Raw genomic sequence first — 27,804 nt, 5'->3', positions numbered from 1 at the left:
TTAATTATGTTTATCTTTTATTATTTTACAACATATTTCAAAGCAAATGTCATTACAGTTGCCTTAACTGCTCTATAAGACCTGGAATAAAAGAACACTTGAAACACACAAACATCAAGCTGAGATGCCTACTTGTACTGAACCATTACTACCAATGGGATGTAGTTTATTAAATAAGCAGATGTGCGGCAATGTAAAATAAAATAATTTGTTAAACAGAAAGTAAACTTTGCTTTAATGGCTATAGAAAGGAGGTGGTTTTTTTTTCCCCAACACATCTGGTTCTGGCAGCAAGTTAGTAGTATGCATGTAAAGCAGTATGTGCCCTGAAAGCTTATATTTTGTTTGTGCGTATTACTTGAATCAGAGACCAGACACATGAAAAACTATTGTTCTTAATACCCTCAATACCTTCCCCTCTCCCTCCAGAAGATCCCAATGTCAGGGAACTTAACACTTTTTGGTGGTAGTATTTTACAATTACTTTTCTCCAGTAACACTGGAGATTTTTAATTTTCTCTAAAAGAGAAGTGATGAAAACATAAGAAAACCCTCCAGGGTCCAACTTTTGTTTCACATTCTCCAAGTAGTAAAATAGCAGCTCTACATGGTGATGAAAATGAACTTAAATTTCTATTAATTTTTAATTATGTTAACATTAAAACATTTCTGGATATAGCTGGACTTCCAAAACAAAATCTTAATTGCCAAGTATTTTAGAGTTTTAATGACGTATTACATAGATGTACTTAGTTCTTACCTACTCCAAAACACCATGTGTGTGTGTGTGTGTTTGTGTGTGTGTGTTTTAATCTTCACTGAGTTCTTTTTTCTGGCTGGACACGAGAAACTGATGTAACCAATTCTGGTTTTATTTCTTTATAAGCAATTTGGGTCCTTTTTTTCCCCTCCAATATAACTGCAGCATTTTTATAAGTTCACAAAGGCAATATAAGGAAATACCTATTAAGTAGGCATCAGCCAGGCAATTCATATTTTAAAGTTAGATGCTACCAGAGTGGCACTATGGCATTATAGGCATTCAATTTTTGTTTTTCTTCTTTCAGGTTTGTCAGTTCTTAACTACCAATTTTTTTTTTTTTTCCTTACCAGGGTATGTTCTGTAATCTCCATGTAAGGCCGAGACCACTTTTAATTACTCACAATATCATGGTGGACTTAATCTCATGAGCTGACATCAACGGTGAACAGTAAACAATTAGAACCACATTTGGTCATATCCAATAGGTCCAAAAGCACTTTACTACTATACGTGTTTCCTTTTTCTGACTCATTTTTGCATTATTCTTAGTAAAATAACAATATTACAAAGCTTTTCGGTTGTATTTTTAGATAACTACTATGTTAGAGTGGATAAATTTCAATTTGCAAACTCTCATTAGTAATGTCCTTTCTATAAACATGGTTGGCAAACAAAAGGCACAGAAGGGGAGGAAATCAGAAATGCTTCCAACAATCACTGAAGAGTACCAAAGCATGTACTGTTCAAAAAGAAAAGCAGAGAAAAATGTTCAGAAATTCATGCACAACTTGAATTACAAAAAACTTTTCTTCCGATAGATCCTGAGGCTTGAGGAGAAAAGTTTTCCTAATCACGTGCTTCATATAAAATAAAATGTAAAGCTGCAATACATGTTTGGTTAACAGTGGACCCATGTTTAAAAAAAAAAAAAAAAAGTGAGGCAATTAAAGGAAAACAAAACCAAAATACTTTCCCAAGCCAATATATTCCACCTGTAGCCTCTGTTTTTTTTACCACTCAGTAAAATGTCCAGAAAATGTAAAATGCAGCATACACAATCATGTAATCTAAAAACTTTTCATGATAACTTATTGCAAATTGCACTTGACAGTTCATCACAACAATGGAAAACTGGCCCGTTGTTGGTTCACACAATCCTTGAGCCCCAAACTGAAGATGAAGTCACCAGTAAAATGATCTGGATAAAAAGTTTGCAGCTGTGCTCAGCCAGCTAGCTCCACCTTCGGGATGGGAGCCAACCCGGGACACTGCTTTGTCCTGCTCCTTTGTGGGACTCTCATCCTCAGGCAAGTAGTCAGGCAGCTCTGTGTTCTCTTCTATTTCCACAGGAGTATCTTGGAATGGGACCAGCATCTGATACAGAGAACATTTTAAGAGATATTACAAAATTAATTAAATGTGATATATTTTTGGGCTTCTCGATTTTTGGGTTTTTTTGAGATAGGGTCTCACTGTGTAGTTCAGGCTGGATTTGAACTCACTATGTAGCCACGGCTGGCCGTGAACTCACAGCAATCCTCCTGCCCCAGTTTCTGGAGTGCTGGAATCGCAGGAATGGTCCAACACGCTCAGCTCTCTTTGAGGTCAACTTTATTCCTCATTCTAATTACCTTATTAGTCTGTTTTATTTTTGTTGTTCTGGAGGTTAAGCCCAGGGCCTTCACACTGAACTACATCCCCAGCCATTTTTATTTTTCACTTTAAGACATGGTCTTACTTTTAAAGTCATTAAGTTGCGCAGGCTAGGCTTGAACTTGTGATCCTCCTGACTCTAGCTCCCAGAGTGCTGGGATTACAAGTGTGTGCCACCACACCTGGCTTCATATTTATTGTTCTCAGGAGCTCTATTTCTTCTAAAAAAATTTCCTCCTGCATGACAGCTGGCCTAAAGCCTGAGTACTGTGTAAAAATGGAAGAACTACAATGACAATCCAGACGCTATGTAAAAATGACTAAGCCAAGTGCTGGGACCCTTTGAGCCCCTGGAGGCCCACAGAACCTATCTAAGGGAACCCACATGAGCTCAAAGTATATAAATTGCTATTCCCAATCAAAAGCTATGGAAAGAGTAGCAATAAAGCAAGGATTTTCACCATATGTACTTGTCCAACAGTGACTTTGTTTAGATTGCCAAGACTAGTTTAAATTAGGACAAAAACCCTTACAAGAAATCAATGCAAGTATCCTTTATTTTCATTTAAAATCAGTATGGTATCTCCACCAAGTTAAAAGAAGTTTTCTTCACAAAAGACCTCTATATTTATAAAACAGGTGTTAACCAAGAAACTACATTTATTATATATTTGATAACTATAAATATTAGCAGTCTAAGGAGCCACATAAAATAATCAAGAGTCTGGGGCCCAGGATGTAGCTCAGTGGCACCACACCTGCCTCGCAAGCGCAAGGTCCTGAGTTCAATCCCCAGAACTACTACTAATGAGTATGAATTAAGTATTTTAAAAAATGAACTGAAATTTTTACCTCTTCTCCACTTTCACTTTTTACAACTTGCTGAGCTTTCATGACCTTGGTTGATGCTATTGCTGATGCCAGTGCCTGGGCCAGGATAAAAAGGAACAGTTTTGAACACTTATTTGTTTACCTGTAATTTGAAGCATATTTAGACATTGATAATACTAACCTCTGCTTTCAAATCTGAACGGATTCGTACCACACATCTTTGAACAGCCATTTGAAAAGTAAAACTAATAACACCTTTGATTTTTAACAAGGCCTCTTCACATAGATTTCTCCGAGACTGAAAAGTAAAAGCAAATTGTTATTAAAATCAGTAAAATAATAAAAGGCAATAAATCAATTTAAGCCACATTGAACTATTCACTATAGTCATGTCACTTAACAACAGGAATATAGTCTGAGAAACGCATCCTTAGGTGAGAGACTTACACAAATCTAGATAGTATAACATACTGTACTACACACTCAGGCTACAAAGGACAGCCTATTGTTTCTAGGTAACAAACCTATACGGCATATTATGGACTAAATCCCATAGGAAACTGCAACATATTGGTAAGTGCTCATATATTTAAATATATCTAACTTTTAAAAGATATAATTAAAATACTGAGTGACAGTAATCTTTTAGTTTCACTAAAATCTTATGGGACCACAGCTATTTATGTGGCCCAGTGTCAGCCAAACATCATTATGTGGTACATATGACTACACGTTTTGAGGCAAGGCTTCAATAATTTTTATCAGAAAGAGGTTAGCCAATGTTAATTTGCATCTTAAATCAAATAGAACAAATGAATAATATCGGAAAAATGTCTCAAAGCAAAAAATCAGAGGTTCCTCATTCAAGGGTATACATACTATGTAGTCTATCAGCTATTTCAGTAAAAGTTTGTTGGAATACAGCTATAGCCACTTGTTTACACATTATCCTTGCTAAGTTGCATGCTAAGGCCAAGTTAGTAGCTATTATGGCCTGCAAATTCTAAAACAGTTAATATCTGGCCCTATGAAGAAAAGGCTTACTGGTATCTGATATAGTTTTGTTTTGTTTTTTTTCCAGTAGCAGAGATTGAACTCAGGACCTTACACCTATTAGGCAGAAGTGGCACCACTAAGCTACATCTCCAGCCCATCTATTTTTAAATCTCTAGGGCTAAATCCTAATAAAACTAAAGCTGAATTAGTAAGCATTCAGTACTTTAGTTACCGATCCTTCAACTTCAACTATTTGATATATATAAATATTATTGCAGCCTTCATTTATGGCAATCTCAATTACCAGTGCATGCTCAAGGATCATCAACATTCTCATTGGTTCTCACTTTCCTCTGATTATGTTCACAACATAACACAACACACAACCTTTGATATTAGATGCAAGGTACTATACTATCCTGGTCTCCCACTTACACAACTGATGATTCCATGTGTCTCCTTACCTCCAAGGTCTAGTGCCTATATCTAAATGACTTTCTGCTTTGACTCTCAGAAAACTATTTTTATCATTTTAGCCATCACTAATTCCAATAGTACTGTACTTTCTTATTTCTGTCTGTCAGACACATTCACTTGCATATCCAGTGATTATTTCAACATAAGAGCCTAAGTGAAAAGATATTTAAAAGTAAAGTACCTGCATTTTCTCTTCATTTTCTTTCTACCTACAGTCCACATACAAAATCACTAACTCTGAGTCTTCCTATATTGGCACTGAAGCCAGGAAGCCAGATTCTTTTCACCATTAAGTTTATTGGTATATTTAAAGTAAACAATACAGTTACATTTATCATTGGGATCTTGTAGCTTTACATATATCTTGGTTCTTACTTTTTCCCCATTCCCCTGCCCTCCCTTCACCACCTTCACCCCTCCCTATTTACAAAGATTGTTCCCATTTTTTCATTTTTCTCACACATTTTTTCCTTTTCCCTTATTTCCTCCCCTGCCCCTCTTCCCCTTTAGCTATTTTCTTCTTATTTCACACTGTGAAGCCAGATTCTGTTTCAGTACTTCAGAGGGGATGAAAGACTGCAAAGACCAAGTACTTAGACAACATTCGGTTTTCAAACTCATTCCTACATCCTTGAAAACATCTCATCTCACTGCTCATCTCCCTACTTAACTCACTTCTTGCTTCAGCTTTTCAAAACTACTCAAGGAAGAATCCTGGACACAACGGTCTACGGCAGAACACAGGCCCACGGTGCACTTCATCTGCTGCCCTGCCTCTGGGTTCCATTATGCTGGGAACTGGTTTCTGGGAAGTTCCTTTAGGGAACTGGCACCAAATAGTTCTATGTTTCTCTCCTCCATGAACCCTATACACTTAAACTTAAAGTATGTACAGAACAGGTAACATCAGAATTAGAATACTACTATTTTAATCTGAATCCTTATTTTAAATATGAGGAAAGAAAAAAAAACAGAAAAGTAATGTGCTTAGTCTGTGTAAAGAGTCTGACATTAAGTTGCAACTGTTTATGACAGAAAAGATTAAGGTCATAAGGTCATCTTATCTTTATTTTACACAAATGAATACATTTTTACCAGATTTATTGTCCACTTTCCCAAATGACATATTATCAATGTTTGCATATTTTGACCACTGCTGTATACCTGTTACCAACATTATGCCTGAAACCCAATATAATGTCTAACGTTACATGTTCTTTTCTATTGTAAAGATTAGTACAGATTGAGCATCTCCAATCCAAAATTCCCAAATGCTTCAAAATCTAAACTTTTTTGAGCAATGACAGGACACTCAACATTTCTGATCTCAGAGCATTTTGTTTTAGGCATATTCAACTGGTCAAGTATATGCAAATATCCAAAATTCCAAAAAAACTTTAAAATCTGAAGTATTTCTGGTCCCAAGCCTGTCAAATAGGAGAATCTCAACCTGTAAGTTGAGATTCTACCATATGAACATTTAGATCAGATAATAAAGTTTTAAAAATCATTCAATTGTCATTGTTTACATATTTACAAAGAAAAAAAAATTTCTACAACTTTGACATCTCCTATCTAGAAAAGACCAGTTCACTTCATTTATTCAAGTCTTATATTATTGCAGAGCTTTAGCTTACGTATAGATCCTCCATTTTCTTATTAAAAATATCCTTCTATCTTCCTAATTTGTTTCATTCTATTTTATTCCAAGGAAGTAAAAATAACTTCTCCCTTTCTAGAAGTGTCTGATTCCCATACACTTAATATTTGCCCAAGATTTTACACTAATTTTAAGAAATTTCAGATGATTCTCCTCAGTTTTCTGTATTTACAATCATAGTAACAGCAAATTAGCAAATATTTCATTATATTAAATCATATTTACATTCTCAGAACAAAATTGCTTCTAGGAAGTTATATTATGGTTAAAAGTTCAATGCTGGAGACACGCTATTTAAATTCAAATCTTAACCATTTCTTCTACCTATGTGACTAGCCATTTTACAATTTAAAAATTCAATTTCTCCTTCTATAAAAAGATATCCCTCTTTCTCTCTGTATTAATGATTAGAATCAAATCAAACAAAAATCAGTATACTACCTAAGAGTGCCAGGCTATGTCACCAAAACATGTTAACTAGCAGTTTTGCTTTGATGTAAAGAATCAACCCAGAGCCATATGTGTTCTAAGCATCACTGAGCTTCAGGCCCAGCTTAAATTTTGGAAATTGGCAACCAAATTCTTCCTCTACTTTGGTGTGTGCTGTGTTGGTTTATTACTTGGTTTGTGGTTTAAAAAGAAACTATGTTATTCTTATATTAAGTTCAAGACCATACAGCCCCAGTTTCAATAATATAGTTGTTGGGCGGGGAAAAAAAACGATAGTTGTTATTTTAATAAATATGCACATTCATGTATATCAATTAAGCATGAATAATATGTAGGGCTTCCCTTCACACTTATTTACTAAATCTTAAATCCTGAGTTCTATGTACCTAAATCCAACAACTAGAAGAGGCTCTGGATAATCTAATATAACCTACCCGGCACAGCTAAAGAAATAAATGGTAAGCCACCAGTTTAAAGTCGCCACCTCTAAATACAAAGTTATATAAAACTTATCACTGCACAAGGTAACTTCAAGGCGACTTTCAATTCGAGTCAAGATGGAGTAACACAGACTAGATTTATCCACCCACTAGGATTAAATAAAAATATAATGATGTCCAGGCACTGGAAAACAGGCATCCCTGAAAAAAGAAAAAGAAATAAAGTGAGCTCCATAGTGCACCAATTTACTGCTTAGAAAAGTTCCAGATTGCAACTCAGGATGAGGAAGCTAAACAGAACCAGTAGTCTTCCTGAGTTAAGGACAGACTTGAGAATTCAGGGAGGCCCAGGTAACTACAGTTCAAGGGGCTCAGCAAATGAGACAAAGCTACCCAATGAAGAGGAGCTAGAGGTGCCTGCTGTCAAGGAGAGTGCCCCCTTGACCAACTGATATCAGATCAGCACATGTTATATTAGGAAAAAAAAACTGAGACTGGTGTAAGAATTATTGGAAAGGAATAGAAAGAACAATGCTGTGAGCTCACAGTGGGCTGGAAATATATCACTTTCCCATCAGAAACTGGAAAAATAAAAAGCCCTGAGACATACAAAGGGTACATACAGATAGAGAACCCAGAATGGTATTGCATCAATAGGGTAAGGCAAAATTTTCCCCAAGTCAAAGGGTATCATGGTCTGGTCTAACAAAGCTTAAGATTAAGGCTTAAAAAGATCCAACAGTTTACAAGTAATTTAGCTGTGATGCAGAACAAAGTTCAAAAATATTTAAAGGCTACACAGAAAATGTGGGCTCTATTCAACAATATAATATTCACAATACATGGCATCCATTCAAAAAATACCAGGAAAGAAAGGACAAGGAAAAAAAAATGGAAACAAAAGCTTTCGTAAACAAAGGGAAGAGAAATTGAAGGGAGAGGAGGGGAATGGGGATTAAAAAGAAAAGAGCAGCAGCAAGATATATCATGTATAGGTGCAAATTCCCTATGACTAATGTTACCATTATGTATATCTAAAGTGCACAAATAAAAAAAATTACCAGGTATGCGATGAAGCAGGAAAATACAACATATAATTAGAAAAAGCAATGAGTAGGAACACACAATAAAACTATGTCCGTGGTGGGAAAAAATTGCACTAGATGAGATTCACAGCAAATTAAATATTTCCAAAAGAAGAAAAAAAAAGTGAATATAGCAACAGAAGCCATCCAAAATGAAAGAGGAAAAAAGTTAAACAGGACAATAGTGAGCTGTGTGGGAACCTCAAGTAGTAAAAAATACATATAACTAGAATCCTTCAAAGACTCAAAGATAAAAGAACAGAAAATATTTGAAGATATCTGGAAAAACTTGTCCAAATTTCTTACAAACTGTAAATCCAAGCAACTGAAATGAACCTGAAGCAGAATAAATATGAAGAAAGGTATACCAAAGTAAATCATGAACAAATTAATTTTTAAAAATAGTGCTAAATGAGAAAATCTGAAAATTGGAAATGGAAACAAAGGTTTTGTAGACTAGGGGAAAAGCAGTCAAAAGGGGGAGGTGAATGGGATAAAAAGGAGAAGGAAGTTGTATCATGTACAAGGACAAGTTCCCTATGATGAATGTTATCTATTAGGCATCTAACATGTACCAATAAATGTTTTGCTTTTAAAAAAAGAAAATTGAGAATGGGCGAAGATGGAAATACAAAGGAAAAAAACTACAAAAGACAGGAAGATTCTCAATAGAAACAAAAGGCAGAAGATGGTGCATGAATATCTTAAAGTGCAGAAAGGGAAGAAACAGCCACTTCGGATTCTCTACCTATCAAAAATATCTTTCAAAAACAAAAATAAAACAGGATGTTTTAAACATACAAAAACTAGAAGAAATAGAGACTTCAAACCTCAACTTTCAAAAATAAATGTAACAGCAAGATGCAGATGCTTAAGGAAAAAGACTATAATCCAACTAAACTTAACAAACACTTGTGGAATGCTCCAAGAGTACACACAATGTCAAGTGTACATGGAACGCTCTCCAAGATAGACCATATGTTAGACAATGAAAAAACCCCAATAAATTTAAAAGAACCGAAGTTTCACAAAGTATGTAGTTTCATCACATGGAATCAATTAGAATCAATAATGGAAGGAAATTTGAAAAAAAGTACTGAAATTAACACACTCCTAAATAACCAAGGGATCAAAGAAAAAATCATAAGAGAAATTAGAAAATACATTGAGATAAATGACATGAAAATACTACATGCCAAAACTTATGTAATGCGGTGGTTTCTCTTATTTGAAAGAGCAAAATAAAAGATAATAGGAAGTACAAAGGTATTTTTCAAATGGGAAGGAGAACAAGAAATGGAGGGAGAGGGAGGGAAGGGAAGGAAACAGGATTTTTAATAAAAGAGAAGTGAAACAGTGGAAATAGGGTTTTTGCAAATGAGAAGTAGAACAAGAGGTGGAAGGAACAAGAAAGGGGGGCAAAAAAAAAAAAAGATGTGTTATGTACATGTACCAACTCCCCATGATCAATGTAATCATTACGTACTGCAAATGTCTATAAACAGGGAAGGGAGGAGGGGTGAAGGGAGGGCAGGGACAAGGGGAAAAAATGAGAACCAAGACTTGTCATGTAGAGGTACAAGATCCCAACACTGAATGTAACTGTACTGTGTACCTAAAATGAACCAATAAACTCAATTAAAAAATAATAATTATTAAAAATTTATGTGACTCAGAGAAACCAGTGCTCAAGGGGGAAATTTATGGCTGTGCTTTAAAACAGAGGAAAATCTCAAATCAATAGTCTAACTTTTTCACCCTAAGAAACAAGAGAGAGGGAGAGATAGAGTGGGTGGTAGGGGTTTAAAGGTAAAACAAGCAGAAGGAAATAAAAGATTAGAGCAGGTATGTGGGGGAGGGTAGAGTGAAAAATAGAAATTAAAAAATGAGAAATCGGTATCAAAAGTCAGTTCTTTGAAAAAATTCAACAAAATGAAAAAACCTTTAGCTTTTTGTCTAGCAGAAAAAAGACTGAAACTGCTAAAATCAGAAATAAGAGTGAACATTACTAACCACCTTACAGAAATAAAATAAGTGAATGAATGATTGATTATAGGTTAGGTATTCTTTACCCTGTTTGGGGATCAGAAATGTTTTAGATATTGGTGTTTTGTGGATTTGGGAATATTTGCGTACAATTTACCAGTTGAACATCTATAATTCAAAAACCCATAACGTTCCAAACTTCAAAACTTTTTGAAAGAGTCAGGGCTAAAAAAGATTTTCTGCCAGGCATGTTGTCACACACCTGTAATCCCAGCACTCAGGAGGCAGAGGCAGGAGAATCACTGCAAGTTCTAGGCCAGTCTGGGCTATACAGTAAGTTCAAGGCCAGTTGAACTACATAGTGAGACCCTAACCCAAAAAACATTAGATTCTGGGATAGTTTGACTTTTGGGTTTTGAGTTTAGAGATGTTCAACCTGTACAAGCAAATGTTCAAAACAACTGTATGCTAATATATTAGACAATCTCAATTAAATGGCTAAAGTCCTAGGAAGATATTAAGAACAAAAACTGGGAGGAAAATATATAAAGACCTATAAGAAATTGAATCAACAGTTTAAAAGAACTACCCACAAAGAAAACTCAGAAACAAATGGCTTCTTCACTGGTGAACTCTCAATGTTTTAAGAAGATTCATATCACCAACCCTTCATGAGTTCATGTAAATATTTTTCAGCATTTTATTAAGTCAGAGTTACCTTAATACCAAAACCAGAAAAAGATATCACAAGAAAAGCAATCAATCTCTAACATGAATATAAATTCAAAATTTCTCAAAAGTAATCCCAACAAACTAAACTCAACAGCATACCACAACAATTATATACCATGAACAACTATGATTTATTCCAGGAACAAAAGGTTGGTTCAACACATGAAAACTAATCAAACTAATCAATGTATGGTATCACATAAGAAAACCCTTAAAAGAAAAAATAATAGGCCATTTAAAATTGGGCAAAGAAAATAATATGAGAAAATGAAAAAATGGAAATTAAAGTGTTTGTTAATGGGGAGGGGAGGAGGAGGTGAAGGGAGGGCAGGGATAAGGGGAAAAAATGAGAACTAAGACCTGTCATGTAAAGGTACAAGATCCCAATAATAAATGTAACTGTACTGTATACATAAAATGTACCAATAAACTCAAAATAAATAAATAAATTTTAAAAATTGGGCAAAGAATGTAAATGGGCTTTGCCTTCAAAGACAAAATCTGTAGTAAGTGAAAGACGTACAAAATAAAACCTAAATCAACTACTAAAACACAGTATTTGAAAAGATGGCCCCATTAGTTATTAGGAAACTGCAAATAAAAACTCCAATGAAGTACCACTTCACAGCTAAGTAGGACAAAAATTTTTAAAAACTAGAAAATAAGAGAAGAGTTTGAAGAGAAACTATACCCTTATACAATGTTGGGCGGAACATAATATGTTGCAGCCACTGTGAAAAGCAGCCAGGAAGTTTATTAAAAAGTTAAATAGAAAATCACCAGATAACACAGTTCTATTCCCTAGGTATATATTCAACAACTGAAAATAAATGTTAACTGAATTACTTAGGCATGCTCATAAGCATTATTTGAGTGAAAATGTGGAAACTCAAATACCCACCTAGTGATTAGATAAAAATATGGTACATCTACACAATGGAATACTATGAAAAAGAAATGTTGTATTGATACATGCAACAACACTGATTAACTTAAAACACTATGGTAACTGAAGGACACATAAGTCACATACTGTATGGTTTCAGCTGTATTAGAAATGTCTGAAATAGACAAAGCAATGTAGAAAAAAAAAAAAAAAAAAACAGATCAGTGGTGCCCTGATACCAGGAGGAGTAATTACTAAGTACGAAGTCTTATTTAGGAGTGATGAAATTTTCTAGAATTGGGCAATGGTTATAGTTGACAGCCCAATCAATATAACAAAAACTTCTGAATTGCACATTTTACAATAGTGAATAGTACATGAATTACATTTCAATAAAAAACAAAAACAAAAAAGTGGGAAGGGTAGGGAAAAGGGAATAAGGGAAAAGAAAAAAATATGAGACAATTAAAAAAATGGAAATAAAGTGTTTGTAAATGGGAGGGGAGGAGGGGGTGAAGGGAAGGCAGGGGAATGGGGAAAAAATGAGAACCAAGACCTGTCATGTAAAGGTACAAGATCCCAATGATGAATGTAACTGTACTGTATACCTAAAATGTACCAATAAACTCAATTAAAAAAAAAAAAAGCTCAGGATGTAGCTCAACGATAAAGCACTTGTACAGCATGTGAGCAGTCCTCGTTCAACCCCTAGTGATAGGAAAAAAACAAAACAAAACAGCCCCAGTAAGTAGGCACTACAAAAAATTTTAAAGGAAATTTTCAGGCAGAAAGAAATGACATCACAAAAATCTTGATCAACACAAAGGAATAAAGAGCACCAGAAATAGTAAATATGTGAGTAGATAGGAAAAACTTGTTTTTTTTCTTTTTTTTGGCAGTACTGGTGACTAAACCCAGGGCCTTCAAACTGAGGTACATCCCCCAATATTTTTATTTTTTACTCTGAGACAGGGTCTCACTAAGTTGCTAAATTGCCCAGGCTGGGCTCAAACTTGCAATCCTCCAGCCTCAGCCTCCCAGAATGCTGGGATTACAAGGTGTGCACCATAACGCCCAGCTCTTTTTCTTATTCTTTAAATGCTTTTAAAAGAGATCAGCTTTTAAAAGTAAAAGTAGTGATAATGGGGTTTATATCATATGCAGAAGTAAAATTTATAACAATAGCCAGAGGAAGAGAAGTGAAGATTTACTGTTAAAATTATTTTTTGCTGTGCAAGATAGCACATGCATTCCAACATTCAGAAGGCTGAAGCAGAAGGATCGCCATGAATTCAAGGTCAGCCTGGGCCATGAGTTCAAAGACAGCCTAAACTGCATGGGGACACGCTGTCTAAAAAAAAAAAAAAGCTATCTTATACATGAAATGATACAGTATGATAAAGTATTAGTTAATGACAGACCATGACAGGTCAAAGATATATATATAAATCAGTGAATGAGAATTACACCTAATAAGTCAATAAAGGAGATAAAACCGAACCATAAAAGCCATCTAATTAGTCCAAAAGGAAGAAGAGAGGAAAAGGAAAAAAAAAGAAACAGGACAAATAGAAAAGTAATTAACAAGGTTTTTAAAAAAATCCAACCATATACATAAACATAAAATGTAAGTAGTCCAAATATTTCAATTAAAAGGCAGAAATGTTCAGAATGAATAAAGCAGCAAAATTCAAATATATGCCTATAAAACATTAGACTACTGACACAATTAAAAGACACACACTAATCAAAAGGAAGTTTGTGAGACTAATACAAAAAGCAAACAAACTAAAATTGACTTCAGAAGGAAGAACAAGTTATGTAGAACAAACACTGAAACACTAAAGTATTCTAAAAGATTTTATACAATTGGTATTACTCCTTCCTTAAATGGTACAATTTACTAGTGAAGCTATATGGGCCTGAAATTTTCTAAGAAAGTTTTAACTACAAATTTAATTTCTTTAGTAAATATATAGCTAATCAATTTATTTCTTGAGATTTTCTACTCTATACCTTTCAAAAAAGTGTTATCAAATTTATTAACATAAATTTAGTTATTTGTTGTCCTTTTAATGTCTACAGGATCTACAGTTATGTCCTCTTTTATTTCTCATTATGAAAATTTGTAATGTCTTTAATTTTTTTTGTTTTTTTTTTTTGGTACCGGGGAATGAACTCGGGTCCTTGCGCTTGCAAGGCAGGCCACTGAACCACTGAGCTAAATCCCCGGCCCTGCAATGTCTTTTATTCTTGATCAGTTGGCTAGGGCTTTACCTATTTCGTTGATCAGGGACATGCTTTTGAGTTTATTAATTTGCTTTTCATTTCATTGATTTGTTTTTGTTTCTGATCTTCTGTTTATTTCAACTTTAATTTGTTCTTCATTTAGTAGCTTCTTAAGAAAGAAGTCTAAGTCATCAATTTGATAGCTTTTCAGTTGTGTGTATAAAATTCAGACACTGGTGCTAACATAGTTCTATTCTAAACACTTTTGCCTTTCCACAAATTTTGATATTATACTTTCATTTTTATTCAATTTAGGGTGCTTTCTCTTAATTTATTCACTAATCCATGGATTATTATAGAAATACGTTTAGTTTCAAAAATTTTGGAAGAATTTTCCAGGTATATTTCTGTTACTATTTCTAATTTGCTTTCATTGTGCTTAGAGGACAGTATGTATGGTTTCAAACTTTTAAAATTTATTAAGACTTGTTATATGACCAACAATATGGTCTATTTTGGTAAATTTTTCTTGTGCATATGAATATTATCCTGTTGCTGGATAGGATGTTCCATAAATATCAATTAGGTTTAAGTTAATTGGAAGCATTATTCAAGTCTTCTAAAGCCTGATTTTCTGAATACTTGTTCTATTAATGTAGAATGTGGTAATAAAATCTCTAAATCTGTGAATCTGTTTCTCCTTGGATTTCTGTCAGTTTCTGCTGAAGCTCTGTAATTAGTGAAATAAATATTTAAAATTGCTACAACAGCCGACCACAATGGCTGTAATCCCAGCACTCGAGAGGCTGAGGCAGCGAGAGTACTATGAGTTTGAGGCCAGCCTAGGCTCCATAATGAGTTCAAGCTGGCCTTAGTGTGACCGTGTCTCAAAAAAACATAAAATACAATAAAATTGCTAGGTCTAATTAACTGACCCCTTTAGCACAAAATGACATTCTTCAATGGTGTAAAACACAGATAACTCTTAAAGACAATAAGCAGCTGACAATGAAGAATATGTCTAGCTGACATGATTTCTCTTTCCCATTTTTTATGAACCACATGTCTATACAATTCTTACCGTATCATCAAGACCGTCTATGTGCAAAACCACTGTTTTGGCACGTTTGTTTGTAGTTCCTAGAAAAAACTGAGCTTTCCTCCGACGTGAATTCATTTCATTAAAACTATCACCATCTGCCATACTGGAAGACTGAAGAATGTCATAGACTTCAGAGGCCAGAAGTTTTGTTTCTCCTGGAGTTGTAGTCCTTGAAAAAACACAGTTAACAAATCAGTCATTTCTACTGATTTTTCAACTTTTAGGAGTCTTATTTCCTTCACACTGACACCTTGTTCAAATTAATTGCAATAATGTAAATCAGGTGAGGTGGCACTGACCTATAATCCCAGCACTTGGAAGGCTGAGGGAGGAGAATCAAAGAGTTTGAGGCTAGCCTGGGTTACACAGTAAATTTAAGGCCAGCCTATTCTATATAGAGATCTTGTCTCAAAAGAAAACAATTTAAATTAAAAGCAATAATTCATAAAAGACATCTACTCTGAAGCAGTCTATTTTTATTTTTTTTTGGTACCAGGGATCAAATTCGAGACCTTGCACTTGCAAAGCAGGTGGCAGAACCACTGAACTAAATCCCCAGCCCTTTCTACTTTTGTTTTAAACCCATCATTCATTGATATTCAAAATCTATATTGTTGTACAAAAGCACACAACCAAAAACATTAATTAAATAGGAAACCAACTAGTAAAATCAGGTTATAACAGGTTATCTTGGGTTATCTTGGATAACTTGGATTATCACTAACATTCAGTTTACAAGGTGAAAGTACCCTGAACTTCAAGAAAACAGATTATGTAAAAATCAAAAAAGAAACAAAGATAGAATCATTTGTACTATTAGCTTTTTAAGAAAGAGATTTCTTAGCACATTCAAACTGATTCTATTTCTTAACTTGCAATTTAACATGTCTTTTACAAAGCATGTATTGTATAAGTCATAAAACCACAAGCCTAGCAAGACGCTCATTTGCTAAAAAATCAAATTAATGGTTCTAAGCCTCTAAGAGACCTCTCATTGAGATTAATGAAAATCTCACCAAAAAGCTTAATTATCTAATCCTGATGGTCAGAGTAAAACCAGGATGAATTAACAAAAGAATATCGTACCACACTATAATACTGCATAGTCAAATGTGATTAGTCCTTTGTGTTGCTCTGCTACTTACATACAATAAAACTTCTTACAATGTTAGAATGTTATCTGTTTTAGAAAATTATATGTAATAGTGTGAGTAAGCATATTTTAAATAAAATCTGAAGCTGGGTACAGTAGGGCAGGCCTGTAATCCAAGAACTTTGGGAGACTCAGTCATGAAAGATCGCCAAGTTTGAATGCCACCTGGGTAACTTAGTGAGACTCTGCCTCAAAATAAAATGTAATAGAAATTGGGGAGGTAGCTCAGTGCGAAAGCCCTGGCTGGGTTCAATCCCTAGTACCACAAAATAAACACATATAAATAAATAATAAAATATGCACATTTTTATCAGGAGTATTGTTAATATCAATGTTTCCAATAACCATAAAGTTAATTATCAAAATATTTTTAGACATATAACCTATAAAAGTATGCCCATAATTAGAATTAAAATTTTAAAATAAAATATATAAAAAACAGAGCCTGGGGTCATGGCATATGCTTGTAATCTCAGCACTCAAGAGGCTAAAGCAGGACAACTGCCCCAAGTCCAAGGCAAGCCTGAGCTACAGAGTAAGATTCTGTCTCAAAAAAACAAACCAAAACAACAACAATGAAAAACACATAAAATTTCAATAAATTAGGGGCCAGGGATTTAGCTCAGTGGTTCTGCTGCCTGCCTCACAAGCGCAAGGACCTGAGTTCAATCCCCAGTACCAAAAAAAAAAAAAAAAAAAATCAATAAATTTATGCTAATAGTTTCTATTTAATAAAATCCATTTTCTACCACAATAGGGATAGGTCACTATTTATTACACTTACTTTTGTATAACATTTTGCAAGCTTAACATCATACCCAATTCGCCTTTCATCTTTTCTCTGTTAGCACGACATTCTGCCAAGTAGCGAAGAGCCTACAGCAGGAAACAATAATAGGTTACTTCACAAGTCCACATTACTCAAAATTAAAACCACCAACTTACTGCAAGAGGACAAAGAGAGAAAATACAGTTTTTATTTTTAAATTCATTAGTTTTAAAGTGTTTCAAACTCTTCTTTAAATGTTAATAATCAAAACAATCTCCTAGTAGAGAAATGACCGTCGCAAGTAGCAGTTGGAATTTGCTGTTTGAAAGGAAGGTTCTACTTTATCTACAAGGTCAGAAATAGGTTGTTCTGGTTCTATTTTTACCCCTTCATCTTGACAAGGACACAAGCAAGAAACTATATTCCATTTATTAAGTTCACATAGTCACAACAGCAATAGGTACCATATTCCTAGGTGCTTTTTACACATTGAACTGCCAAAGGGAAAAAACATACAATACCTTTGTAAAATGTAGAATTGACTCCATTTTACTACATCTTTTAAAAATGTTTTTTGAAAATGAAAAACCAAAGATAAATTAATGCCTGCAAATTTTCTATTTGTGAGCTAAACTAACTTTGCAAGGGTGTTTCTTATGGACTTAAAATGTTTTGCAATTCTTTCATGAGCTGCTCCTCTAGAAATCTCATTTAGCTATTTCCCTTTATACCTAAATAATGGTGTCACCTGCAGACTTTCTCATCCATCATTATACCTGATTCTTAAGGGACTATCTTGTAGGCTACACCATCCAAAACTGCATCTCAGTCCACTGACCTTTCACATTTCTGCTGCTCTTTTGCCTCCCATTTCCAAAGTCCCATTTACAAATATGTACCATTTATGAAGTCACAAACCCAACAACCTCTTCTTATTTCTGCAAATTACTCCTACTATAATTTCCACTTCAGCCCAAAAATGCTTAATTCCTATGCCAACTACACTCCTTCTATAAAAAACTAACAGAAATAAATCAAATGTACATTTTCAGATACTGGTCAAGAATCAATATAAGCTGTGACAGGAGAAATCTTGAGGTAGGTCCTATAATTAGCCACACTTTCCTGCTACTGAAGAAGTTTCAAGATTGTAGCACAGGGAAGAGAAACCCAAATGAAGCCTAATCTTCCTGTTGAGTTTAGGAGGCAGAGATAAAACCTGAAGTAGTTGGGATGACTAGAATTTGTAGAACAGGGTAACAAGAGAGGAAGGATCTGCATAGCCAGAAGACTTCCAGAGATCTACAGAGGGGTATACAAGAATCTGAATGAATGATGATCTGTGCATGCTTGGGATAAAAAGCTACCTAGCTAGGGAATAAAAACATCAGAAAGTGGGGAAAACAAATTTTGAAACTCACAACAAGCTGGATACAGTTTGGGATGCCACCAGCCAAAAGTATAAAGACCTTACCATTCAAAGGGCATCAGGGAGAACCCTCAAGAGATTCACCTTAGCAGTAAAGGTATAACAGAATACACGCTGCTTTGCCTCCACTCTAGTGAAGCACAAGACAAGTCTAGAAAGAATCAAAACTAGTTCAAATAATTTAATGACAATTCAGAACAAAATTCAAGAATATTTAGAGAAATATAAAAAAAATCCCTAAAGTTAAAAACAAAAAATTTTTTAATTGGCATCTGATTAGAAATTATTAGGCACCAAACAAAATACAACAAATTAACAAAAATATCACACATCATCACCAAGTAGGCTTCATTCCAAGGATGCAAAGATGGCTCAACCTATGCAAACCAATAAATATATTACATAAACAGAAGCAAGGACAAAAATCACATTACCAATTCAGTAGATGCAGAAAAAGCCTTTGAAAGAATCCAACATCTATTCATGATAAAAACACTGAAGAAAATGGGTATAGAAGGACCTTATCTCAATCGGACAAAAGCCATTTATGACAAACCTACAACCAACATCATATTAAATGAGGAAAAACTGAAGGCTTTCCCTCTAAAATCAGAAATAAGACAAAAATGTCCACTATCATCTCTCTTGTCCATATAGTTCTCAAAACATAAGCCAGATCAATCAGGAAAAAGAAAGAAATAAGAGATATGTATAGCAAAGGAAGAAATAAAATTATCATTATTTATAGACTGATCCTCTACAAACAAAAAAGCCCACCAAAAGACTCCTAGAATAACCAAATTCAGCAATGAAGATAGATATAAAATCAACACACAGAAATCAATAGCATTTCTGTACACCAATAATGAATTCACTGAGAAAGAAATTGGGAAAAAATATCACTCACAGTAGCATCAAGAAAAATTAAATACTCAGGAATTAAGGAAGTAAAAGACTTCTATGATGAAAGACCACAGTATTCTGAAAAAGGAGACAGAAGATATCAGAAAATAGAAAGATATTTCCTATTCCCGAAGCAACAGAACCAATACAGTCAAAGTAGCCATACTTCCAAACTGATACACAGATTTAATGTAATCACAATCATAATACCAACAGCATTCCTAACAGAAAATAATCCTAAAATTCATATGGAACCAGAAGAAACTCAGAATAGCAAGAGTAATCCTGGGAAACAAGAGCAAAGGAGGAGGCATCACAATCCCAGATTTTAAGTTATATTACAAAGCTACAATGATAAAAAGAGCTTGGCACTAGTACAAAAATAGATATGCGGATCAATGAAACAGAATAGAAGATAGAGAAACAACATCAGACACATTCAGCTATTTGATCTTTGATGTGTATGACAGTTCTGTATCACAATCTGCCTGAAAAGTGACTCCTGGCCCTCCCTTTCCTCCTCCCCCTAGTGCATGTTTCTCATGCAGCCTGCGTTATTTTCCCTACTTGCACCATCAATTGGCCACTGGTGCTGCAGCTTCATGTCTCTTTATAGTATTAAAAAATATATATATTTTATTGCACCATTTTTAATTTGGAGCAGTTGTACACACATACAAGAGTTCTATGGAAAAAAAGATAATTGTTTAAAGCAAAAAATGTGCTGTGTATGTAGATACTTAAACATATGTAGAAGTAAAATGCATGACAAAAATACAACAAAAGATGTGAAAAAGGAATAGAAATATACTTTTATGATTTTTACACAATACAAGAAACATATGATGCATTTAAGGGTAGATTGGGACATTAAAAATACATAATGTAGTGCTTGCTGCAGCAGCACATATGCTAAAAATGCATAGTGTAGTTGGGCTTAGTGGCACATGCCTGTAATCTCAGTTCTTGTGAGACTAAGGCAGGAGGACTGCCACACATACGAGGCCAGCCTGGACTACGTAGCAAGGCCTTGTCTCAAAAAAGGAATATGTAGACTGTAAAACACAGAGTACCCATTAAGTAAATTTAAAAAACAAAAGGACATATAATAATTCATTCTGACAATAAAAGGGTATTATGAAAACACCACATCTATTCTTTAACCTCATGGTGACTTTTTCCCATAGATCCTTCTACTTAGCTCCGTTTTTCAGTAATTTTACTTCCTCTTACATTCAGGCTAGCACATAGAGTCCCTCACTTCAACCACTCTGTTACATAAAACGTAAACATCCTTGTTTATCATTCTGTTCAACTTACCTGGCCAAGTATCAACCCTGAACAAATTCAACTATTTGGTTCTCAGGGCCTGTATTAAGCCCAAAAAAGAAAAAGGAGCTTCACAATCAACTCATACAGCAATTCAGTGCTACTAAACTAATTAGTACCTCAACAGCACTAACCAATCTGACCATCCTTCACAGTAACCTTTCCCATTTCCAGGAATTACAAAATCCTTCTAATTTGTCTACTCTGGCCACCTTTCCTTCTGAATTTAGGTATGTTCTAGCCTACAACAAAAAGACTTTCTTCAGCTCCAAGTGCCTCCCTCTCTTCTCCTTCCCTTAGTTTCTTACTGAAGCAGTATCCAAACTAGAAGCCAGGCAATATTTCCTCCTTGTTACTACTGTTCACTTTTATATTAATGTCAGTTTTGTCAATTAAACTTCGCTCTGTGAAGGCAAAATAGAAAACCCAAGTTTGTAAAAACTTGTGAAATTAAGACTAAATGAAGACTTTATAGTGAGTCCTTCAGTAAAGGACAGTGAGTAAAACTAATTTTATTTTAAACTTTCGTTATGAAAATTTTAAAGCACACAAGAGTAAAATACACACATGGCAAACCTCATGCACCCATCACACAGCTTTCAACAATTACAAACTACTTGGCAATTTTGCTTCATCTATCCCCACTGGCCATAACCATAACAGACTGTTTTATAAAAAATCTAATAAGAGAATATATTATATCATTTGTAAATATTTCAGTACATCCCTAGAAAATTAGTTATTTTAAAATTAATTTAATGTATTATTATAATAACCTGCAAATGTTTTAATGATTCTTTAATATCTATTATCCACTTTCATTTCCAACTATTTAAAATTTATTTACAATTGACTTGTATAAATGAGGATCCAAAACAGGACCTCATATCACACTTAAACGATATGGCCCTTATGTGTCTCTGAAAAATCTATAATAGTTACTATCATCCCTTCCTCCACCCCAGCTGCCTTTCTTTTAATGCTAGCTACTATTCAAGGAATCAGACTATTCGTCCTCAAGAAATTACCACATTATGTATCATCTGTTGCCTTATGTTGCTCTTTAACAGGTTTCTGTAGCCCCCACATTTCTCATAACATAATCCCTTTTACTTTTTTTTTTTTTTTTTTTTTTTTTTTTAGACAGGGTCTCACTATACAGCTCAGGCTGGTCTTAAACTCACTATGTAGTCCATGCTGACCTCTAACTCGTGGCAATCCTCCTGCCTCAGCCTCCTGAGTGCTGGAACTACAGGCATGTCCTTTCTCATCATTAGCTATGATCCTCTATATTCTCCCAACTTGCTCATATTAAAATAACAAGTCCCATATCCATCAACTAATGAATGGATAAACAAAATATGTCATGCCCATACAATAGAGTATTATTCAGCCTCAAAAAGAAATGAACAACTCAAACAAGCTGCTATTTGGATAAACTTTAAGACATTATGCTAAGTGAAAAAAACCTGTCACAAAGACACCCTAATATCACAAAAAACAAACAAATAAAATAGATTATAAAAATAGAAAATAGAAGATCTAATGTATGTAGTATGCTACCATTTATGTTACAAAATTAAAACAATGTGGCTTGCTACCTTTTGTATATATAGACTATTCATGTATTATAGTTTCTATATGTTTGTATATATAGAAATGCAGACTATTATTTGGTCTGGTCTCTTAATGTCATCCAGTAAATCTTCAAATTTTCGTTGATTGCAAAATTAAAACACCAAAGCTGAAAACACTAAAAGCAACTTACAAGCAAAGCTGAGTGGACAACAGAAGGGTTGGGATGGTCCATAAATAAAATAAGGCCAGGCAGACATCCTTGATCCTGGACAATGGCTCTTCTATTTAACGGATCTGCTGCTAGATCCCGCAGTTGGTTAACTACTGACAGAGCATCAGGCTCTTCATTCATGGTGGAGGAGGAAGAATTCATCTTCTACGTCATACACATGAATAAAATCTTCTTAAATTCTGTAGAAAAGGTTTGCAAAATTAATTCCAAGCCACTAAGGTAAATTAGTGTATTTGTTAAATAACCAAGATTACAACATCTTTAGCAAGAAACACATGACTCTAACTCACAAAAAAAAAAGAGAATTGGCAGTTCCATAGTTTGAGAAAAATGAAATGAACATAAGAAGTTGACTGAAGAAACCAAGTTATTTTTGTGAGCACAATGTTTAAAGAACATATGTCATCCTCAATATTCCAATAAATTATTTTAGCAATACATATTTTAACACTAAAGTCACAATAAACAAGATCTTTACAGTTCAAGCTTGTAACCTTTGCTACACTTTTCAAACTGTAACACTGCCAGAGCTTTTTCTCCCCCTGGAACATTTCTGGTCCTAAACAAGTGCCTCAGGGAAAACTGACTACCTGCTAGCTCACTTTCTTCTTCTTCCTTCTTCTTCTTCCTCCTCCTTTTTTCTTCTTTCTTCTTCTCTTTTAGTCCTTATGTATCTAGGAACAAAAAAACCCAGCATACTGGGTCTACAAAAGATAAAATTCCCTAAGAAAAAGGCATGAAAGAAGGCTATAAACAAGGCTAGAAACCATGTAGCCCATGCCTGGGCACAGCAATTTAGGACATCACAGTGAATCTGAACTGAATCTAAACATATCTATCCATTTCTGTCTCATCTTCTTGTACCTATTAGCAACAGGAAAGAGGAAGTAAAATTTGAAGTCATTCATCAGGAAATAGTCACAGAGAAGTTAACAAGTCACCAAGCTAGTTGGTAGAACTGGGCTGAAATCTTATTTACTATTTCCTAATAGGAAATTTCCAACAGTCTTTTTACTTTCAATACAGTCCTTTTAAATTCAGCCTTTCTTCCATAAAAGTAAACCAAATATTTTAGATAACATGTTAGACATAAAAAGCCAAGGAAACAAAACATCAAAGAATAATGTTCATCAATGCAGAAAGTTAAATCAACTTTATCCAAATCACATAGTATATTCCTCACTGAGAAAAATATAAAGGTGTAAATACTTTTCACGAATGTGTTCAAAGCTAACTTCAGTAATAATGCCAACTGTCAGGGCTATAGCAGAAAAAATTATTCTCTTAAGTCCAGAAAGATCTTTGGTTAAAATTCTTGTCAAGGAAAAAAAGAGTAAAGCAGAAATGGCCTTACCATGTACTGAAATATTCAAAGTTATGGGAATAAAGCAGTAGTACTAATGGGAGAAAGGGAGAGATAAGACAGTTCTCCCAAGAAAGTTACTCATAAGAAAGCTACTAACTAAATCAGACTCTGACTTAGGCTCTATCACTTGAAAACTGTTAACTTTAAGCAAATACCTTAAACTCTTTGTATTAGTTTCTTCATCTGTAAAATAGTAATAAGTAGCTTATTGTCCAGATGAAATGACAACACAAAGAGTTTATATTAGTGGCTAGCACAAAGTAAATGCTTGATAAATGGTAGTTTTAAATTATATGGTACCCTAAAAGAATAAATCAATGAAAAAAGTTAAGACTATTCAATAAGTAGTATGAGGATAACTTCTTAGCATTTTCTATTAACTTTCTTAATAATGGCTCAAACCAGAATCTGCCAAAGAAAAGGCTGGGAATACCAAGAGTCATCAACGAACCTAACGTAATAGGGAGAGCTGTGGTCAAATGCCACATTTCCTAAGAGGATTAAAGGAAGGCAAGAAAGGCCTGCAGAAATTATCCATGATTTGCTCCTCAAATGAGGGAGCTTTTGTACATACCTTCAAAGAGAACTCACTGTTAATTTATCTCTTTTTTTTTGCCGGGTGTGGTGGTGCACACCTGTAATCCCAGCACTTGGGAGGCTGAAGCAGGAACATCACTGTGAGTTTGAGACCAGCCTGGACTACAGAATGAGTTCCAGGTCAGTCTCAACCACATAGTGAAACCCTGTCTCAAAAATCCAAAAATAAATTTAAATAAAAAAATTTTTTTTTGAGACTGAATCTCTTTGTAGTTCAGGCTGGCCATGAACTCACTAGGTAGCCCAGGCTGGCCTCAAACTCAGTGGTCCTTCTGCCTCAATCTCACAAGTGCTGAGATTACAGGCATGAGCCACCCCGCCTGCCTGAGAACTCACTGTTAAGCGTTCATTTTTCTTTTCTAATTTTAACATTTTTGATAATATCAAATTACTCTGACATCCTTTATAATAAGTGCATCATCTGAATCCTGTTAAATGATCAATATCTCTTTGGACTGCAAAGTTTACATGCTAATTTTCTAAGAACAAGTTATGGAGGAGTTGAAATGGAATCAGATAAGCTAAAATTAGCACTTTAATCCCAATTTCTGTATTACATATGTTTTGTGTTAATTCTATTAGTTTCAAATACTCAAAGTTGTTTAATAGAAATATGTGCCTTCAGAAGCTGGAGAATGGCTTTAAATGATTATTTCAGGATTCATCCCATTTTACCCCCTCTAATCCCAATCTGGTAGGCCTCAAAATATTTTTAATAAATCTGAAATGCTGATTATGAGCTACTTTATAGAGCCAATGAATCATAATTTATTTTTTAAAAAACATTCTCCTCCCTTCTACATTATGCTCAAGGGCAAATAAATATATTTTGTAGTTGTGTTTTTATTGAAAACACTAATGTCAAGGGAAAAAAAAAAGAATAGAAGGAAAAAATGGAAATGGGGCTTTTGTAAATAAGGAGGAGAGGAGATGTTGGGGGGGGGAGCAAGATACATCATGCAGCCAGAGATTTAGTTCAGTGGTTCTGTCAGGTCTCCTAAATTCAAGGTCCTGAGCTCAATCCCCAGCACAAAAACAACAACAAATAAAACATCATGTATAGGTACAAATTCCCTATGATGAATGTTATCATTATGTACATCCAAAATGTACCGATAAAAAAAAATGCAAAAAAAAAAAATATGGACCTGGACAGCCTACATCCGAAAAAAATGTGATTATTATTAAAATGCAAATTCCTAGACATTAGCCCAGACCTAAGTAGCAATCTGTGGAGACAGGGCCCAAGACTTCTTTTAGTAAGTACACCAGATGATTTCTGGTGAAAATAAGACATCAAAACTCTACAAGAAAATTTCTTTACTCACTAAGCAACATAAAATTATGCTATTTGGAGCTAGGTTTCAATTTTACTGCCAGACAACATAATTAATAAACCGGACCAAAAAAAAAAGGAGCAGAAAATCTACCCTTTCCTTCCAAAGAAACTAAATGGAACAAAATTATGGAAAGATATTACAACAGGAAACTAGACTTTACACAGATTATGTGGGTAAATATAAGATTCTTGAAATTATATTTAACTGTTACAATTGGTATTTATCATTTGTCTTAATCTGATTCTTATTTTTAAAATCAGTACCTGAAATGTATATCTCAGAGGTTGAGGTGAGAGGACCGAAAATTCTCAACTAGCTTGAGCAACTCAACAACTCAGGAAGAAAAACCCCATTCTTAAATTTTAAAAAGAGGTGAGGAGAGAGAGGCTCCGGATGCAGCTCAGTGTGACTATTTTTGGCTACTATGCTAAAATTGCCACTACAGACAGAACTAAATTTAAAAAAAAAAAAATCAGAGCCTTACTAGAAAATGATGAAATTGTGAAAAAACATTTCCCTTGTTTCTCTACATTCCATGCTTTTTAGAACACAAGTAGTCATATACTGTAAGCCTTTATTTTTTCTTTAGTTCAGTTTGGACAAGCAAATCATTAAGACAATGAATGATCCCTAAACTTTAATAGGCACCCTGATCACCTTAAGGAACTTGTTTAAAAATAAAGACTGATTCAGTACGTGGAGCAGAGCCTGAGATTCTACATTTTCAACAAGATTACAAGTGGTACTTGTCAAAGAGTCACACTTCTAGAAGCAAAGATTTAAGATACATGTAAGACACCTGTAGTTGGGAAGGTAGTGACTGAAAGATTTCTTTCAAACAAGAGCCATCAACCGACTCAGAACTATTTAGCACTCACATGCTAAAAGCTGTGGAGAATCGACACATAATCTAAATCCTTATTGATCTATATCCTGATTGATTTATAGTTGTTTTAAAAAAAGCACTGAAATTGGGCCTGGCTTTCTCCTTACTAGCAACTAACTGTACTTTGAGAAGTTGAGTTAACTCCTGCGAGCCTCAGGTTCTTGACTAACAATCAAGCAAATTTTAGGATTAAGAAAATCAGAATGTGAGATGATAAAATAGAACGCCGACAATTACTAAACAACAGCAATAATTTAATCTATCGTGACTTCTGTTCTCACTGAGTTGTTGGGGGATAGTATCACGAAAGTTGAGAGCAGCACAGATGCTCCCCAATAATGATTTTGAATTAGAGAGATGTGAACACCAGTCTCTCGTGAATTAAGTCAAACCACCACATCCTTCTGTCTCCTTAAGAGACGAGCAGGTGCATAAAACTAACAGAAAGTCACCAAAGAACAACCTGGAGAGAGGAAGAAAAGAGGCAAGATTACATCCATTATTAATAATGCTAAGGCCGGTAGAAGTTGGAGGTTGGGGTAACGGAGAGGAAGACAGCATTTCACAGAACACATGGGAGAGTGACGTTTTAAAGTGCCTCGGTAAAACTCGCTGCAGACTCCTGAAAGGAAGGCAGGACTGCAGCTTAGGTGCAGGGACTGCTTACCGAGGCCTTCCCGGCTTTATCACTTTGCCACCCCTATACCCTACCTACCGTTCCAGAGGTTTAGGAGTCCAGAGCCTGCCGTACCATCAGGGACACATCTACAGATAAGGTAAGGAGATCCAGACAGCGCGAAGAAAGTCCCTCGGTTCTCAGCTGGGGCCTGAGTAATCACAAACAACCAGACCCACCGAAGAAGCCAGAAAGAGAAGGCGCTGGCGGGGAAGGCTCCGCAGACTCTATCATAGGGATCCTTTCACCTCTGTCA

At 34.7% G+C, this 27,804-nt stretch overlaps 1 protein-coding gene across 1 annotated transcript; it reads right to left on the bottom strand.

Moving 5' to 3' along the window:
- On the bottom strand, nucleotides 1–27,804 carry Armc1 (armadillo repeat containing 1). Its single transcript, XM_010611433.3, has 7 exons — nucleotides 27,588–27,804; nucleotides 22,642–22,862; nucleotides 17,228–17,319; nucleotides 15,270–15,459; nucleotides 3,429–3,545; nucleotides 3,269–3,343; nucleotides 1–2,137 (listed from the first exon to the last, which is right to left on the bottom strand). Exons 2-7 carry the CDS (start codon nucleotides 22,822–22,824, stop codon nucleotides 1,946–1,948), a joined length of 849 nt encoding a protein of 282 aa, XP_010609735.1. The 5' UTR covers nucleotides 22,825–22,862; nucleotides 27,588–27,804; the 3' UTR covers nucleotides 1–1,945.

This window comes from Fukomys damarensis, unplaced genomic scaffold, assembly GCF_012274545.1.
Source record: "Fukomys damarensis isolate Sample0158 unplaced genomic scaffold, DMR_v1.0_HiC HiC_scaffold_5, whole genome shotgun sequence".
Taxonomy (NCBI): Eukaryota; Metazoa; Chordata; class Mammalia; order Rodentia; family Bathyergidae; genus Fukomys; species Fukomys damarensis.
Note: the sequence above shows the minus strand (reverse complement) of the source record. Positions and strands in the feature narration are given on the sequence as shown.

What these genes read in the sequence shown, in the direction of transcription:
- Armc1 (XM_010611433.3), bottom strand. Translation starts at nt 22,824, where the DNA reads ATGAATTCTTCCTCCTCCACCATGAATGAAGAGCCTGATGCTCTGTCA. An exon ending in TTGTCCACTCAGCTTTGCTT is followed by an intron (nt 17,320 to 22,641) that starts GTAAGTTGCTTT and finishes TTCCTGCTGTAG; the next exon opens with GCTCTTCGCTACTTGGCAGA. An exon ending in TAGACGGTCTTGATGATACG is followed by an intron (nt 3,546 to 15,269) that starts GTAAGAATTGTA and finishes TTTACTTTTCAG; the next exon opens with TCTCGGAGAAATCTATGTGA.